The sequence below is a fragment of the Fistularia commersonii genome, chromosome 12, assembly GCF_037954325.1.
Source record: "Fistularia commersonii isolate RoL2024-O1a breed Wild chromosome 12, RoL_Fcom_v1.0, whole genome shotgun sequence".
NCBI lineage: Eukaryota > Metazoa > Chordata > Actinopteri > Syngnathiformes > Fistulariidae > Fistularia > Fistularia commersonii.
In genome coordinates, this window is record NC_141295.1 from 16,878,127 (window position 1) to 16,896,557 (window position 18,431).

General features: G+C 39.3%; 2 protein-coding genes across 4 annotated transcripts; one reads left to right on the forward strand and one right to left on the reverse strand.

Annotated features, from left to right (window-relative positions):
- Positions 1–383: 383 nt before the first annotated feature.
- Positions 384–5,290, reverse strand: uchl1 (ubiquitin carboxyl-terminal esterase L1 (ubiquitin thiolesterase)). Of its 3 annotated transcripts, none has more exons than XM_086157423.1 (9): positions 5,199–5,289; positions 5,043–5,116; positions 4,588–4,716; positions 3,217–3,358; positions 2,591–2,676; positions 2,070–2,117; positions 1,843–1,912; positions 1,686–1,744; positions 384–1,343 (listed from the first exon to the last, which is right to left on the reverse strand). In XM_086157423.1, exons 2-9 carry the CDS (start codon positions 5,082–5,084, stop codon positions 1,260–1,262), a joined length of 660 nt encoding a protein of 219 aa, XP_086013549.1. In that variant the 5' UTR covers positions 5,085–5,116; positions 5,199–5,289; the 3' UTR covers positions 384–1,259. The 3 variants fall into 3 exon arrangements, with proteins under 3 accessions (XP_086013549.1, XP_086013548.1, XP_086013550.1); XM_086157422.1 differs by having other exon boundaries at positions 5,105–5,116; positions 5,199–5,282; XM_086157424.1 differs by lacking the exon at positions 5,043–5,116 and having other exon boundaries at positions 5,199–5,290.
- Positions 5,291–8,925: 3,635 nt separating this feature from the next.
- anxa5b (annexin A5b) lies at positions 8,926–17,588 on the forward strand. The gene is made up of 13 exons (XM_086157425.1): positions 8,926–9,065; positions 9,291–9,341; positions 12,065–12,149; positions 12,780–12,874; positions 13,990–14,103; positions 14,178–14,268; positions 14,937–15,016; positions 15,106–15,156; positions 15,550–15,643; positions 16,072–16,167; positions 16,257–16,315; positions 16,993–17,115; positions 17,197–17,588. The coding sequence occupies exons 2-13, from the start codon at positions 9,339–9,341 to the stop codon at positions 17,257–17,259; spliced, it is 954 nt and encodes a 317-aa protein (XP_086013551.1). The 5' UTR covers positions 8,926–9,065; positions 9,291–9,338; the 3' UTR covers positions 17,260–17,588.
- The last annotated feature ends 843 nt before the right edge of the window (positions 17,589–18,431 follow it).

Sequence of the window (18,431 nt, forward strand, 5' to 3'; positions counted from 1 at the left end):
CTAAATAGGGCCAACTGCCCCCTGGTGGTCTTTATTTTCTACTGCAGGTAAAGTTACCCCATAAGCAGGCCAAAAATACACTACCTGCCCTACTTAATGTGTTTTAGTACAGCTAGGTCATCACATCATTCTCTAAATAATGGAAAGGCCGACCATGCCAAATCAGATAAACACAATAGGCATCAATGAAAATGCTATGATGGGGCAGGGCTGGACATTTTCCAGGGGTGTGGTTTGGACACATTTTTTATCAGTGTTACAGTACTTGCTTCCACGTGGAAAGTCATTTGGGGTTTGAAGAGTGACATTTTCCATGAATGAAACACGCCTCCAGGATGAATCGGGCGCTTATCTGTTGACAAAGGAAAGCAACAACCCACATCTTTCAGTGTAAGGGTTGCTTTATTGAATTTTAACAGCTGCATTACCAGTAAGAACTACAGCAACAGAGAACTTGCAAACTGCAGAAAGGTAAACACTTGGTTCACAGCCTAAACAGTGCACAACAACCCAACAGAGAAGCCCATCATTTAGATTCGCCTCATCTTTTTCAAGTTAGTTTATTTTTTCTTTATTCCTAAACTTTTGAACCAACAGTGCTTTTATCAGTTCTTGATTACTTTTCATAAAAAGTGCAAACAAAGCTGTGCTGTCAATATCTGAAAAAGTAGTTTCAACAAAGAACAATTCCTATCAGTCTGCACTTCAAATTCAAATCTCTGAAAGAAAACCTCTTTTTTTCCTGAAAGTGCCAGTAGGACACCAAAAAAAAATTCAAAAGTTTTTTCTTGTCAGTGTTACAACAATGGTCAAATTATTCCTACAGATACATTTGGGCTGCTCTAAGGAATGTCAGATCCTTGTAATCTCAACCATCCAGTCAACAAGAGGCATTCAGAGAGAAAATGTCTCTCCAAGCAAATTTTTTGCTTTTTTCCTTCTCGCACTCATTAAATCGGATTGGCACAAAAGGCGTAAGCGTCAATATTCATCACTGGGATATCGGCACAGTGGAATTTGTTGTTCTACAACAAGGCTATATGATAAACCGAAAATAATCGTGCAAGTCTAGCTGATGTTGTAAAGAATGCTTAGCAGACAAGATGAGTACAATATGTGGAAACAATGTGTGTTACAGTGCATAGTGTCTGCAGATGTTCGTGTACACAGGATGTTCTGGATGTCTGATGATTGTGTTTGTACTGTGAATGATCCAAGACATTTTGGTTTTCAGTTTGGTCCAGCGTCCTCTGCAGGATCTAGCTGCGACACAGAGCCACAGCAGAGAAACGTACTTCGCCCTGCTCTCTTTCCATGAACCCACGACAAACCTCAGCAGCATCCTAGACAAGACAGGAAAATTATATTTAGCAATTCAGGTCCTACCATGAAGTGTAATTTTAGAGTCGATTTAACAAGATAAATAGATGAAGTGTAATTTTAGAGTCAACGAGATAGATAGGGAAATACTGTATGTTTTGACTTTGAAATAGCACTTTTACATCACCTGCTATGAGAAAAAAAATATGTTATGAACCCTAATATTTTACACACTGTCTGAAAGTACTTTGCAGTAAGTACTTTTGGCACTCACACAAGTCTTTCATAATGTGGAAAGGTGCATTCTGACACAAAACAACTCTTAGCTGATATTCACAGGAAAAACAACAAGTGCTTCCAGATACCTTTACAAAGGAGTCCTCTTTGGTAGCTCCATGACTGACAGGTCCATTCATTCTCCCATCTAAAAAAAAACAACAAAAAAAAAAAACATAAGGCAGGCATTTTAGAGCCAAAATAGTAAAAAATACAGAAATGCACATGACAGGGATATCATCTTACCAAATTCACTAAGCTGTCCATTTATATTGACAAAGGCAATGAAGTGGAAGTTGACTTTATCTGCCTCTGGCTGTAAAAGATGAGGAATTGTATTTGATAATTAGTCCAGTTTCCAAGCATTTCAGAAAAAAACCCAAACAAAGCAAGATGTTTTGGCCCCTTGAAATCTATTATACTCCTTCCATCAGTCAGATGTAAGCGTTTATCCATCAATTTGGAAATCTTACCCTACATTGTCCCTGTGTAGCGACATCATTATGGGCATCACGGATTGCCTGGGATAAAGCATTCAATATATTAAGTTTAAGATCAAAAGAATACAACTTCTTTAATGCTATCATTAAGCAAATGCATGCAGTTATTTCAACAGGTCACCAAAATGTTGAAAAAAAAAAACAAATTTTTAACGAGTTTTTAAATTCCATCAATGTTTCACAGCACAGCTCTCGAAGATAAGGTGTTTTTGTACATGGCGCCCTCAAGTGGTTAGAAATTATAACACTAACAAAATGTATAAACGTGGCACTGCACTTCCTGCAAATTACACTATTCAGCATATAATGCAAAGCTATATAAAAACATTCAAAAATTATATTCAAAACATCTAAGTAGATATGCATCAAGTGAAAGCGTGTGTGTGTCTCAAATGTAAATGAGAAATATCCTTCATCAATTTTATCCGATCAGTTTTCCAGGGGTTTGAATCTCAGACACTGTCAAAGATGTGCTTTATCAGTGTGTTTGTTACCTGGTTCTTCTCCAGATGTTTAGCACGATCATCTGCATTCATTTTTGCAGTGTCGTCCAGAAATTTCTTTAAGGGGGAGCCAGTGTCTGTAAAAAAAATAAATAAAAATGTAAAGATCTTAGTTACCATTAGCCTGTGTCAAAATACCTGACCATAGTCTGTAATCAATCTATAAAGTACAATGTATAAGAATCAAGAGGGTTTTGTTACGTTGATCAAATCTTGACCGGAAACATTGGTCAATTTAATCAGAATCAGACCTTGTTTGCTTAGTTTTCAGGCACAATTACAACCATGTAATGGTTTGTTCTCGACTAGCTGTCTTGATAGGATGCTCTCTCCAAACGCCTGGCGGAGAAAAAAAAACCCACCTTTCCCGCCACCAGCTTATGTCCATTTCTTTAAGTTTTCTCTGCGATCTTCATTGCTTCTTTATATCTGACTTTTTTCAAAAAAATTGGCCAATTTCTCTATCAACCAAGGTCTAATTGTGCAAGTGTTGTGGTTTTGTTTCACGGAAAGACTGAAAAGTGAATTTGAAAAATAAGGCTAATAGCTACTCTGTAAAGACGGTTTGGCCTGAAAATACTGTTAATTTTCAACCTAGAGTGTTGAATATTCATTACCAAATGTCACTTTGTTTTTGTTGTTGGCCACAGCATGCAGCAGGGCGATGGTGCCACAGGAATTGCCCACTGTCTGCTTCAGGAAATACACGTCAGTGCCTCCAGTCACCTTATCTGTCTGCTGCTGTCTGAAATTTTCATGCTGCCATTCACCCCCAAACACACAAAACACAATGATCACGGTCATCCGCACTCAATAACACTGTGCAACAAAGTTGATACTTAAAATCTTAGTGAGCAAACAAAGAGTGCAAGAAGACATGATCAAAAATAGTACCGGTAAGTATTGTACCATTGATTATTTACTTGAGAACCTCTCCGATGTCTGTTGCAGTCACTTTAAGCCGCATCATGATGACTATGCACTGCTATTTGGACAATAGGTCTGAAATGTTCAAAGCTGTAGTTTGGGGTGGTAAATATATTGCTGAAAATGTTTTGATTATATATCCAGAGTTTGAAAACATAGCAGAAAAATAGTCGTTTGGATACACCGACTGCTCCCCGTTGCAGATTTCCAGAAGAGGAAAAACCCAAGTTTGATGTAATTGCTTGCTCTAATGGTGCAACAGAATACCAGAACACCGTAAATACATTGATTATCAGAATAAACAGCAGGTACTTTGCAGAGAACTGCATTTGAGCTATATGTCTTTTTTTTTTCTTGACGGAAACAAAGCTACAGAGTTGGAGCTCATATCTATACTCAGTTTTTGGTGTTGACGAAATGCGATTTTGTTGCTTTATCAGCTGCCATTTTTTTTGAATGGAGTAAAAAAGGAATTAAGTTTTCGTTAAAAAGCACCTTGGCATTTCCCTATCAAAGGAAAATGGACTGAGTTATAAACAACAACAAAAAAACACGCGAGCCTCAAAAAAATACAAATATGTTGATTATCAGAATAAACAGCGGGGGTACTTGGCAGAGAACTGCATTTGGCTCATGTGTCTTTTATTTCTTGATGGAGACAAAGCTACCGAATTGGAGCTCATATCTATAGTCAGTTTTTGGTGTTGAAGAAATGCGATTATTTGGTGCTTTATCAGCTGCCATTTTTATTTAATGGAGTAAAAAAGGAATTAAGTTTTAGTTAAAAAGCACCTTGGCATTTCCCATCAAAGGAAAATGGACTGAGTTATAAACAACAACAAAAAACAAAACAAGCAAGCCTCAGTGTTGTACATCGGTGAATAGAGAGGAAAATTAAAACTCCATATTGGAAATTAAAATCGATCTCCTCTTTATTTCCAGCCATTAAACACATTGCAGGTTTTGTTGCCCTCCTCCGGTGCCTTCCACCCCAGACGGCCTGCCTCACTGGCCCACCACACCCTTGCTGCGTCCCTTCCAGCAAGACCTCCTATCAATACCTGTTGTGTCAGCGGGAAGAGCAGCATCAAGGCACAGCACGGTTTAGGGACGGCGGTGAGCTGATCGCCCTCCAAGCCGAGCACGTCCACAAAACGCCAGCTCTCGCTCACGCCCAGCTTACTCATCATCTGAAAACACAATGGACGAATAAAGAGCGTTTGAGGGGAGGAAAAAGATGCTGCGTTGTGCGGCTCCCGTCAGACCACACCCTTTAGCAAACACGCTGCGCGGAAGGATGCTGTTGCTTTTGAATGGAACGTTTTGTTTTGGGTTCTTTTTTTATCGCAGTTTTAACATTAAAGTCTTCAAAACATCGACATTATAATGTCGACACGACTTGAAGAGAAGGGGGGGGGGGCAGGATAATAATATTTATTGATTAACAGCGACCACGTTTGTCAAGAAAAGCACGGTTTTAGCAATCCCACATGAGGGGGGAATAAAAAATACTTACCGTACAAGCTAATGTTAGCAATATGACGCCATGACTCAGCATCTAAACGTTTTGCTACCCACCTTATTCAGCATCTGGAACGAGATATAAAAGAAGGAACAGGTGAATTTGTCGTCTGGGAGCATATAATATAAAGTCATCGAAATATCCCCTCACCTCAGGATTGATTTCCATCGGAGTCCACTCCATTTTTACTAAAGTTTTCCGTGTTGTGTGCTTCGAACTAGGTTTTTTGCATCGGTTTTCTGTCTGTTTTTGAAGCGTGCCTGCTTTTATATACTCCCGGTCGTACCATTTACCGGCAGACGCGGGGGGGTCAACCCGGGATCAGATAACCCGTGAGGCGCAGATAGCAAAGTTCTCCACAAGCACCTCAACATTTCCCTAATTTCTCAAGATCATCCTCAAACTTGTTTTAAACGCTACAGAACCCAGCTTAACTCTATCAGAGAAAAATGTACACTACATTGAAAACCATTACATTAGGCAGACGCTTTTATCCAAAGCGACTTACAATAGAGGACTTAGGGACTGCAAATACACTTGCAAATACACGATGCACAGGAAACCACCTTATGGGAAAGATTTAGTTCTCTGGCGAAAGAGGTAAATGCCGATGAGTGAAATACAAGATGCTGGTTGATTTTTACCACACGTTGAAGCCCCATCCGCTCAAAAATGCAATTTTCCAGCAGATTATGTAACTCGCATGTTCCATCTTCTTTGCAGGCAGTATCGTACTTTATGTACCACTTTGACAGAAGGCCTCCACCACATTCATCAGCTGAAGAGAGATTTCTCTGAGCTCATCAAATAAAAGAAGCAAGCGACTGCTTGCATCTGAGAAAACAGAAGTTTGTGTCAATTACAATGCATGTGTTTCTCAACGTTATTGTTTCCACATGTTCTTTACAACACCTGCTGGACTTAACACTGCTGTAAGCCATTTCAGTTATTTTCAATAAGTACAATGCAACTTAAACTGGAACTGGAAGAAGAAATGTTTATGGTTTTATCAGTAAAGGGAACCTAAAGGACCTTTTGTGATAAGAAACAACCATAAAACACAGCTCTTGCGATCAAAAAATAGGGAACCACTCTCTCACTTGCTGATGTTTAACTATACAAAGCTCCAAGGTGTAGATATAGGCAGACCACACCTGCGATCAATCTGCCAAGCCTGCTCCTCATTACGCCCGATCGACATGCAGACAGAACCCACGCTGCCAGACGTCCTCCACACGGTTTCAAATTCCAAAGTATCCTTCCCTTTTTGCATGTGCTGTGGGAAGAAATCACTTTAGTATTAGAAGACACTGAACATAAAATATGACAGTTGAGCTGTAAATCGCAGAGTGGAGCGGCACAACATGTGTTATTTACATAGGCGCTCTCTGGAGATATATGTTAATCAGAAGGGAATATGGATACATGGAGGGGTTGTCTATCATGTATACCTCTGATGTTAGGTCGCTCAAAGTGTTTGATAAAATGAGCTCTGACTTGATGAGTCATCGGTCAGACAGATATGGATAGCTGGTGATTTTTTTTCAAGGTGCGTCTGTCCATTTGTCGTGCCTCTGCCTGTTTTAGACATTTGTAACTGGGTTTAAAGGGAAGAATCTCCATAAAGGAATCGAGAAGGAAGCTGGAATACACTGATGCACAAACATAGTCCAACATTATTCCGAAGAGATGTGATCAGCAGATTTGTTGTAGCATATCCACTGGAGCACAGTGGCGTACTGTTGTCTCTTTGTTTTGCAAATACCTAGGTGACACTTCACTGCGACCTGTTATCAAACACAGCCTATAAATTCTGTGATTTCGATCATGTTAAATCTTGTGGTGACGTAAAGATAGAAATGTTTTACATTTCAGTTGTCAGAACAGAAATGGCCAAAGTTACATATTTATAAAGGGGATGCTTTTTATTAATTAATGACTTGTGTTTATGCATATTATTTTAATGTAAACCTGACTACTGTTTGATCAATTCAATATAAATGTATCAACATAGACCAACGCTAGAACCAAGTTGAATTCTTTATCTTGTTTTCACACACTTACGATGAATGGATTTTAGATCATAATATAGATCACATGATACAATTATTTTAATTAAAAAAAAAACATTATACATATATTTTTAAATGATTGTTAAAATCATTGTGAATAACCAGTATCTTTGACTCTGTTGTTTCTGGATCAATGTTAGAACCGATGTCCGGGTCAAATCAGTTTACTTGGTGTTTTATTTGGTATGCAGATTCCCAGCATGCCGAAGCAGAAGCAAACAGATAGAGCAGTATTCAGCGTAGAAGCCATCCTGATCAAATATATAACACAACATTCTTCATTCATCCATTCATTTCCCTACTAACATTTGTCTTCTGTTTAGTCTCACTTGGTGTAGAAGGCTGGTATCCCAAGTTGCAGCATCATTAACGCATTGATTATGGGATTATGCCATTGTTTTCTGAATTATTAAATGAGCAGCTAATGCAAAAAGTTAAGAGGATCAACCTTTTTTTATACAACAGAAGCCTAATCATAATGACGCCTACTTTACGATAATTTCAATCATCAGTGACATGTTTAAACACTGATATGTTTCAGCAATTTCAAAATACATCATGACAATCTATCATTTTTGGAAAAACACAGTCCCGATGTTCTCAGATGATCTCAGAAAATAAAATGCAAAAGTCCCCTTGATCAGCAACATACAGGCTCAGTTAATAGACACCTAGTAAACATTGTAAAGTCTTTGGCAAAGCCCGATAGTTGCCTGAGCACAAAAGGGAACTTCGTAGAAAATCCAAAACTGTAAAACTCTCATTTAACCTTTAAAAGCAAACATAACACTACAGTTTTGATTAGATTGGTTAGTTATCCTTTCAAGCTGAACAAGATAAAACCTGGACTGGATGAGAGCAATGCTTTTTGGTCATTAGGAAATCTGGTTTTGCAGGCTGTGCAACTTAAAACTAAATGACATCATCAAATTTACATTTGTTCAGTTATTATCACAACCTGTTGCGCAATACTTTTTAGGCAAACTTCCAAAAGTAGAATGCTAATACTCTCCTGCATTTCTCCTGCATGGATTCTGATATTGCTCATAGAGTACTTTGGTTTACATTGCACAGGCTGGAAAAAAAATCAGTCTATGGTGTTGCTGAACAGAATCAACAGGAGTATGCGGCCAATCTAGACCTCTATCCTGAGCATAAATACATTTCATCACATGATTGCCAGAAGTGTTTACTGTGGATTTTATGAAAAGTATATGTAGATTCTCATCATAACTATTGTATCTACCTCAGCACAAATTATTTACAATTTTGTGTACTTTTGCTTCCTCAGGAATGAGCCTATCACGCGAACAGCACATGTTAAATGTTTTGGAGGGGTCAGAGAAGCCCGACTGAGATGATTCGGTCATGTACGGAGAAGGGATAGTGAATATATTGGTAGACAGGTGCTATAATTGGAGGTCCAGAGGACGACCAAAGAGAAGATTTATGGACGTAGTGAGAGAGGATACAGAATATAGGGTTAGATGGAGAAGACTGATTCACTGCGGCGACCCCTGAGGGGAAAACCCGAAAGGAGAAATACTTTTGCTCCATGGGTCTTAAGAGTAACGCTATTTCAATGCTCAGTATGCGTGAAGGTGTGGCAGCATTGACAATAACGTTGCCTTTGCCTTACACAAAAGAATCACTTTTCAGACATGACGGACCCTATTAGTTCTGTGCCACAAGAACGCCAACCCCCCCCCAAAAAAAACTACATTTCCCAGAATGCCCGGCGGCCCGCCTGCGTCTGTGCGCACCAGGGTGTGGCACACATACGCGCCCTTATAGGCTTCTTTTTCCGAGGGGATCCGGACTCAGCCGTTCTTCTTTCCCTCCTCCTCCTCTCCTCTCCTCTCTCCGTCGGGTCTCTCCGTCTCACCGAGCACCGAATCCCATCGGGAAGTTTTTCGGGCAACTCCAGATCTCCAGCATCCGCCAGGTGAGTGCGGACCGCCGGGGATCCACCTGGTCCGCGTCCCAACTTGGAGAGCACCAGTCGGGGGAATTTGACAGCTGATGCCGGGCAGGACAATCTGGAGCGGAACTTAGTCACGGGCATCTGCTTCGGCTTAAAAACCATAAAACTGCCTCACTTCCGCGATTTATACCATTTTAGTGACTTTGTTTAGCTCTTGAATAACTTTTTCTCTCCGTTCTTTTACAGCACATTCCTATCTGTGGAAAAAAAAAGCTGACAAGCTCTTCCGTCACAATGGTGAGTTTTCATGGACAGTATCGTCGAGCTAACAAAAAAGTAAAACAAACATATCCTCTTGGACGGTAAGTTAGTGAACCGTAAAGTCCGTTATTTATGCAAATGTCACTTTTTTTTCCCCCCTTCACCCTCTCGTTTCTGAGAGACAACGCCCACTTTATTCAGCATTATGTAATGTCGTCCACTTTCATCTGAAAAGCAGGGAAAAGTTTCCCCATGTGCACTTTGCTTATCTTCCCCTTGACCTCTGACTCCTCATTCAATCTGTGCTGCTCCAAACTGCTCAAGGTCAGGGCATCGGACAATGTCATGAAAATGTAAATTTGGGCTTTATGAACACACTGTACGCTGTACGAATGGCATGTGCTCAGCTATCTTTGTGAGGACCGGGTTAATTCTTAACCCTCGCTAAGTGAAGACACGTCTGCTTCCATCAGTCGAACGTGACGGGTCGGTAAAAGCCCCGATTCAGTTTAGTTTAAGAGTCAATGTAACAGCGGGGTGAGGTAGGTGAGGGCAAAAGTAGTCCTCGCAAAGATAGTGGCACTGTCGTGTGTGTGTGAGTGTGTTCAGAGCACATAGGGTTCATTTGGAGAAGTAGGGAAGTTTGGGCTATGACTCATGTGGACTCCCTTCCATTCGGGTGGGCCTGCCTGTCTCTCCCCACCTCTTTCTGTGCGTACTACACCCACATCTGGGCTGAAGTTTTAACTCCACCCTTGCACTCTTAAAGGGGAAACAGCTCATTTTTTATCATTCAAGTCAGGATGGAGTAATGTTGCTATTTTAAAATGTCATGAAAACAGCAGAAGATATTCCACTTCCTCCCCTACCAACATCCCTTCCTATAAGCTGCACACAGGTTCGTTCTAATGAAGCCTTTCCAGGCTCACACACAGAGCAAATAACATAAAAACCAAACGGAAATCAAATTTTCGGACTATTTTGAGAATTTTTCCTTGAGATGGGCAAAAAAAGGAACCTCTTGTGTAACTTTTAAATATGTGTTCCATTCGGAAAAAAAAGGAAAATCAGCATTTCTTTGTGTTGTTATTCAGGGTAGTCATTTGATTTTTACTAGATCACCTATGAAAAATAATGAGAGATTTCGGAAGATGTCTTTTACTGAAATTCTGTCATCTGAATTTATAATATTTTCATTCTACATTAAAAAAAATATGAGCGACTATAATATCCCAAGGTTATTGATTCATTTGATTAAAATAATTCCACAATATATCGGGATATTTCTTTTCTTGGACAAATGATCGCGTCCATGGCAGCCACAGTTGATAAATGTAGGAATGAATGGCGAAGCAGGGTGTGACGTCGCTGTGTCTCCACTTTTCCTGAGAGCGCCCACATACCTCCTGCAGAGACGCCGCTCTACCAGGTTATGTCTAAACTTGCTTCATTCCCGAACATTCCAGGGAAAATGACCTGCATTGTGTAGCGTTGTTGACCAAACGTCTCAGCTCAGCTGTTTGCCAATCAGCCATCTGCACATTGATTAGATTTACATTATCATGCAGTGATGGGTCTGTTAGTGAGAGAGAGAGAAGAGTACTTGAATGTTTTGGCAGCGCTCTCTGCAGAAGAACACAAAATCTTGGTTGTTAACACTGACAGGCTTTTGGTCATCCTGCTTTTTTCAACATCGTCTAGGTCAGAAATTCCTGTGGATTTTCTTTCTAAACAACCTCCCTCCCTTGAAATAAAGGAAGGCATGGCTTTTTCATTGTTAATTGTTCTTATTCTAGTTTCTGCAGCTCTGTAACACCACCAAGAAACTGTTTAACTGGAAATCAATTTTGGAGGGAATGTTTTTCCGACATTATCAAAATGCAAAGAGAAATGATTGACCATGCTCTTTTTTTTGTCCCAAATTGTGGACAGTTTCCAACATCTGGAAAAGGGCAGGGAAATGATGATTAATGCATTGAGCATGAAGCATCAGCATGCTTGGATTTCTTTAAGATCTCTGCATGTCATCCAGTTATTCTAAAATTGGGAAACTGTTTGAAAAGCATATAAACATAATAACTCATAGAAAGGTGTATGTAACTTCGATGAGTGCTAAGGTGTGTCAGGAGATGATCTTAAAGTTCTGCTCATCAAATATCGTCAATATTTATAACATTATTTTTGAAAGTGCTTTTATCAAAAATGCGGTTAATCTGCCATGTGAAATATGTTCTGAATAAGTTGTACTATCTATTTTGAATCTGATGCACAGATCTGTTCTTTATTTTCACTTGATGGATGCAGTAATCTCATTTTATACAGTACCCAGGGAGCAGTTGTTTAAGTCATACCAAAGACCCCATCGTTATCTATTTATTATCCTTTTTTACCATTAACATGTTTCTAATAAACTTATGTTGTTTTTAATCTTAATAGGACTACATAAAACATTAAAAATCTCAAATAAAAACTTTTTATTTAAGAAGGACAAAGCAAATAAATAATGATGATAATGATAATAGTACTCCTAAATAGAAAAATAATGTAATGAACACAATCGTAAAAAGTATGGAAACACATTGGTAGTTTCCCGCAATTAGTCAATTACAGCCCTATGAAAAAAGAATTTCTGTGCTTATGATCGGGAACACAAAGAGCTTGGGATGTGGCTCATTTGATGCCAGAGAACCCTTAAAGGATAGAAAGGAACATAAATACCAGGACGATCATCTTTTTTTTTTCTTTTTTTTTTATAATAGGCAACCAAAGGAACCATTAAGGCCAGTGGAAACTTCAACGCCAGTGGCGATGCAGAGGTGCTCTACAAGGCCATGAAAGGATTGGGTAAGATGATCGTCCTCTTGCATGCTGACATTTGATATGAATAAGAATAAGAGCAACATTATTTATCCTGAAGGAAATTGTTATGCCAGAGTTTCAAGTAAAACATAACAATAATAGATAATAGTAGAAAGGAGGGAGAATAAGAAATACAATAAAATATAAAGTGTCAAAGTTGAGGCTATCAAGTGTTTTAAGGTCTTAAAAAGTACAAAGATTTGAATATTCCCTTCGGCTGAAGGAAGAGGAATTAAAAAGTCTGATAGCCTCAGGTAGGAAAGACCTCCTGTGGCTTTTAGTGGAGCAAGTGCGAGAAGGTTTGTCATCTGGTCCTCTTCTATGATAAAACAATCAGAAGGGTTTTTTTTTAGTAGTTGCACTGTGAAAAACTTGCCCTTCTGTTTGAGTGGGCTCCACCCAAACAGCTGTGAAATACACAGTCGGCATGAAATGTGAGAAACTGAGCAAACACATGCTGAACATTGCATCAGTAATTATGTATGTGACAGTATGATCATTTGGGGTCCAGCCAACAGGCTTCTCATGGTTATTTAGGAAATATATATCATGTGAGAGTGGGGATGTACAAACACTTGGGTCCCTGAGGAGCAACCATGATGCTTGTCGCCGTAGGAACCGATGAGGACGCCATCTTGCAGCTGTTGACAGCTCGCAGCAACGCCCAGAGGCAGGAGATCAGCTCTGCCTACAAGACTCTGTTTGGAAAGGTTTGTTGCCCTTATTGACTCAAGTTCAACAAGACAGCGGAAATGATCACAAAGGCCATTATTGTTGCTTTAAGCAAATGTGCTTCAGTTGACAAGTTGGAAAGGTAATCCAATCCACACTTGTGTCAAATAGCATTAGTTTTCACTCTGTCTGCTTGTATTTTGTGTGACTATTCTCTGAATTGTACACTTCTGTCTGGTACAGCAGGTTAGACCCACTGACAACATTGTAGGATATGGGGAATTCATCAATATAACATAGACAAGTGATGAATCATTATGTTTCATTACAGGAAATAATACCGTTAATAATTGATTTTTAAATTTACCTCATCAAACCAGAAAATAAGAGAAATGTTGTATTCTTATCTGGTATTGATTTTGCTCATCTTATGTATATTTAAAAATGAGTAAAGCCCAGTTCAGATCACACCTTGTGAGTCCAATGCAAACATGGGAATGACAAAGTCAAACAAGAGTGGTGGACACTTTTTGTCAGCTAAAATGAAGGACACCATTAATATAGCTGTTAATCATTTCCATCCCCTTCTTCCTGAATGGTTAATCATTTTGCAATTTAATCTATATCATGCTAGACATATTTCCTGGCAGTCTTTTTGTGTATTAAGTAAACAGAGAAGATGAAGAAGAGATCGATTCAGGCTCGCCTTATCTCTTGGGGCCTCCCTGTATTTGTCCTCTGAATTGTGTTAAGGAATTCATCAATATCAACCATGCTGTGCAAACAGTGACCTCTTAACATTTTTTGTCTGTCACTTATTATAAACATGAATTCAGGCTTCATCAATTTGCCGCTGGCATGCTAATATTTTTACAAAAATAGTGGTATGAGGAAATTTATTTATGAATATTTTGATAGCTTTTATTTATCCAGGCTAAGAAACTAACATCATAGCAGCTGTAAGATGATTTTAGACCATTCAAATAAACTCAGTATCAAATCTCAAGGCCAACAGGCTGACACCATCAGCGTAGACCAGGTGTTACAGAGTGAGCTACTGCAAAATAGCCCAACCACAACGAATAGCTCAGTGCCAGCAAGCAACCATTTATTTTAAGGCTGAACTAATTACAACACACACTGTGTATAACAGGATCTGGTCAGTGACCTGAAGGGAGAGCTGGGCGGCAAATTCGAGACCCTCATCGTGGGTTTGATGACCCCACCCCTCATGTATGATGTGACTTCACTCCGCAATGCCATCAAGGTAGGAGCTGCGCTCATATCGGATATTGTCGATCGGAAGCTCCTCATATGACGTTTCTTTCGTCTGACCTCTAGGGGGCAGGTACTGATGAGAAAGTCCTGGTGGAGATTCTTTCCTCCAGAACAGCTAGTCAGGTGAAGGACATTTCTGCTGCTTATAGACAAGGTAAGACACACATGGGCACACTACTATCCACACTAGATATATATCACTATATATGTTTATATATATATATATGTATCAGAAATATCTATTAGTTACCCATATTCATAGATTGTTCATTTTTGTTTGTCTGTCGTAATTTTAACAGCTGCTTTTACCATTTACAAGAAACTAATGAAATTCGCTATGATGATTAACAAATCCAGTCTTTTGTATTGGTTCACCACAATATTTTAATATGTAGTTATTTAAATAAACAGATATTTCTTTAAAGAATGTGGTAAACCCTGTGGTGCCCCATGGAGTCACTGCAGTTTCCCTCACAATAACATTACACACAAAAATGGTGGCTCTCCTAGTTCCCTGAAGTGTTTGCAAGGCTGCATAAATGATCATGGGATCGCTTAATGGTACAATTAAGAGCTTTAGGTCACTTCCTCTCACACATTGTCAGAGCTGTTGGTTAGTTCCTGAGAGAAATGGCTTTGAATGCCAAAATTCTAAAAGGAAACAGGCAGCACTAAGTGGTCTTGGGGGACTGAAATACATTTTCTCTGTCCCTAGTTTCCAGGCCGCCTTCTTAATTGCAGGCACCCAGGAACACGAGTCGTTCGTGTACAATGGCAGAGATGGTAAACACTCTGAAAAAGTCATTTTCTGCTATTTACTAGAGTATGACGATGATCTGGAGGAGGACGTTTCAGGGGACACCTCAGGTCACTTCAAGAGGCTTCTGGTGATTCTGCTTCAGGTGAGCCCATCTTATCTTGTCACCCAATCCCTCTCTCCTTTCCCCGTCTTTCCTCCTATCATCAATGATAAATCTTTGTCTTTCCTCAGGCTAACAGGCAACGGGGAATTCAGGAGGGGAAAATTCAGGAAGATGCCCAGGTGAGTCTGTCCCTCACTTCATGAGTAAATATCAGTGCTCTAAATCATCAATGGGATCTTTGTGCCTCTCTTTGGGAATATGATTGTCACATGTTTTTGCTAAACACATCTAAGCGCTAGCCCCTGAAGGCACACATTGGTTTGCAAGTGGAGGGCAAAAAAAGAGCTTTGTTATGATGTTATGAAAGTATGGAGGAATAGTAATTCTACTCTTCACTGTTCATTTGCTTTGAGCTTTTTTTTTTCTTTCAAGTCCACAATGTGTAAGATTTAAGCTTTACTTTCATCAACATGGATTCACTGAAGTTGATCCTGTCAACTTCCTGCAAGACCTGGCTCATTTTAGTGAAAAATGATTCCGTGATTGTGAATGAACTTTTTCTGTCAATACAGGTTCTCTTCAAGGCTGGCGAGGAGAAGTTTGGCACTGATGAGCAAACATTTGTCACCATCTTGGGCAATCGCAGTGCAGAACATCTCAGGAAAGGTGTGTTTCATAAAAAGCCAAAAAGAAAGTGCTATATTGACCGGTGGGGTCGGCCTGCAAGTTTTAGAGAGTGTAGCTTTAGCATTTCTTATTATTAAAAAATCTCAACAGTACATGAAAGAAAAGGGCCGATAAAGAAAGCAGTTGAACACATAACTAGACACATGGAATCAGGAAGTTGGGCAAGGAGCTAATCAGAGAACTCATAAATGAAGCAGACAATGTGGGGCGTCAGAAAGGACAGAATATGAGATAAGGTGAGATCTAAGTTCTTTTTCAAAATAAAACAGGAACCTCATAAACTAGTTCAAAACAGATACAATTCAGAAGTGACAGTGCAGGCCTGAGAAACTCCTGAATACAACAGTTTTTTTCTCCTATTTGCATCGTAACATTCGTCAGACTTATTCTGAATTTGTACGTTTCAGTCTTTGAGGCTTACATGAAGCTGGCTGGATATGAAATGGAAGAGAGCATTAAGAGGGAGACATCTGGCAACCTGAGAGACCTGCTTCTCGCTGTCGGTATGAGATGACTCCTGGGTGAAGGGAGGGGGACTTTGCATGATTTATGTTCTTTCCATGACTCTTGTTTATTTGTTCTTCTCTTTAAGTGAAGTGTGCGAGGAGCGTCCCAGCCTATTTTGCTGAGACCCTCTACTATGCCATGAAGGTAAGATGGCCAATACTTCGAGGCTCAAACGAGACCTAATTATTTCCTTGGGGCAAAATCTCTCTATGAACTCATTTTCATAAACAGGATAAATTCATACTTTAATATGAATGGCTGAAGCATATATTACACATCTTTTTTTATTCTTTTTCCTCTTAAGAAAATGATCTTTAACCTTGATTTCATTTTTGTCATGCATGAGAATATTTTTCGAATATCTTTGAAAATAATTTTAGAAATCCACTTCTACATGTTATTTTATCACATAAATGTATCACGATACTTAAAATAACTTCTGGTGTTCTTGTTTTTCTTTATTACTCCAGTTATGTTGCCATAGTTTACAGCATCACCTGAGATCAAAATGACTTTCAGGTGAAAATAAATGAAGTGTAAAGTAAATGGTTGTTTCAGTAACAGCTTTTTGCAGACATTTTATACTAAGCTCAGAAAAGGTACAGTAAAGAGAGGTAACTGGAATCACTCTTTGTCTCTAGTAAGCAAGGAGAATAAGGCTGTGATTACATAATATTTAAAACTGCAATAAAAATGAATGAGTGAATGCAAATAAATAAACATAATCAAATAAGCATAAGTTGAACATCATCTTGATCTTTTTGTCTCTGTAAATCCAAAATCTATTTTGTCTTCTAAGTTCTTGTGTGTTCTTTTTGCAGGGTGCAGGGACTGACGATGAGACTCTGATTAGGGTGATGGTGACTCGCAGCGAGGTGGACATGATGGACATCAGAAAGGAATTCAGGAGAATGTTTGCCTGTTCTCTGCATTCAATGATCAAGGTACACACACACAAATACACACACACAACACATATATGATTTAACGCTGCCTTAACCGTATGTGTTGTTGTTCTTTAACAGGGAGATACCGGTGGTGACTACCGCAAGGCCCTACTGTTGATCTGTGGCGGAGATGATGAATAACCGTGGCAACAACAAACCCCATCCCTGAAGTGCCTGGGCCAGACGTGGGCCGTCAGCTCACTGAGATAACAACAAGCTAACACAAAATTCAATCAAACTTGCTTGTGAGTGACAGACGGCCCAGCAGGTCTTTTAGAATAAGATTCCAAATAATGTCTCTGAAGGTAGCTAACAATTTAACATTTATGCCAAGCAGTTTTGGTCAACTTTTTGTCTTCAATTTATCAGTAATGTTTTCTGTATCCAACCGCCAATATTTCCGTTTGCACTGTATGGCAGAACCAATACTGCTAAGCAGCAATAAACGTGAAAAATGAAGTACAACCAAATCTTTCATCTGTCTCATTATTGTTAATATCACTGCTAATCTGGTTTTCATGTAGGACTTGCACTAACCAGTCATGACCACTAGATGGTGGTAGAGCAACCGCAATTCGCTTCTCACTTGAGGCACATGACACAGAACCTCTTGTACTATATCAAACTTCTGAGTCACAAAATGAATTTGTCATTAGGACAGTACTACAAAGCAGAGTGAATGATATACATATAAATGAATTTTATCAACGCTGCTTGCTCATTAACACAAGTGAGAGTGTGACTGATTCAGACAATCATTTTTGTTCTGCAATTTTGGGCTCGTAATTTAAATTATACATACACACAAAATATATATATGTACACACACACACACACACACACACCTCTGACAAAATCTTGAGTCTGACCTTCTTTCATACCAATAACATCAAAGAAAATCCTGTTTTTTGAACTACTGTTTATTACCATAACAACACCTGAGGGGGGAAAAATCCTTTTAATCTTTGACTAGCACCAGGATGTAGTGGCTTTTCATGTAATAAACTTTAAAGCAATTAACACAAAGTCAAAAGTAGCTGTTGCTATTTCACACATACACACATAGATTCACACACAAGCAAGCTTCCTTGTGTTGGAATCAGTACAATGATGTCATTTCAAACGGGGTTTACAACTCTTGACAGCAGCTGGCGCCTGAAGAAAGACCTCACCGCTCCACACCCAGTCATCTGGGAGGGACTGAACTTGAACCCCATGAAACTTCACACACACACACACACACACACACACACACACACACACACACACACACACACACACACACACACACACACACACACACACACACACAC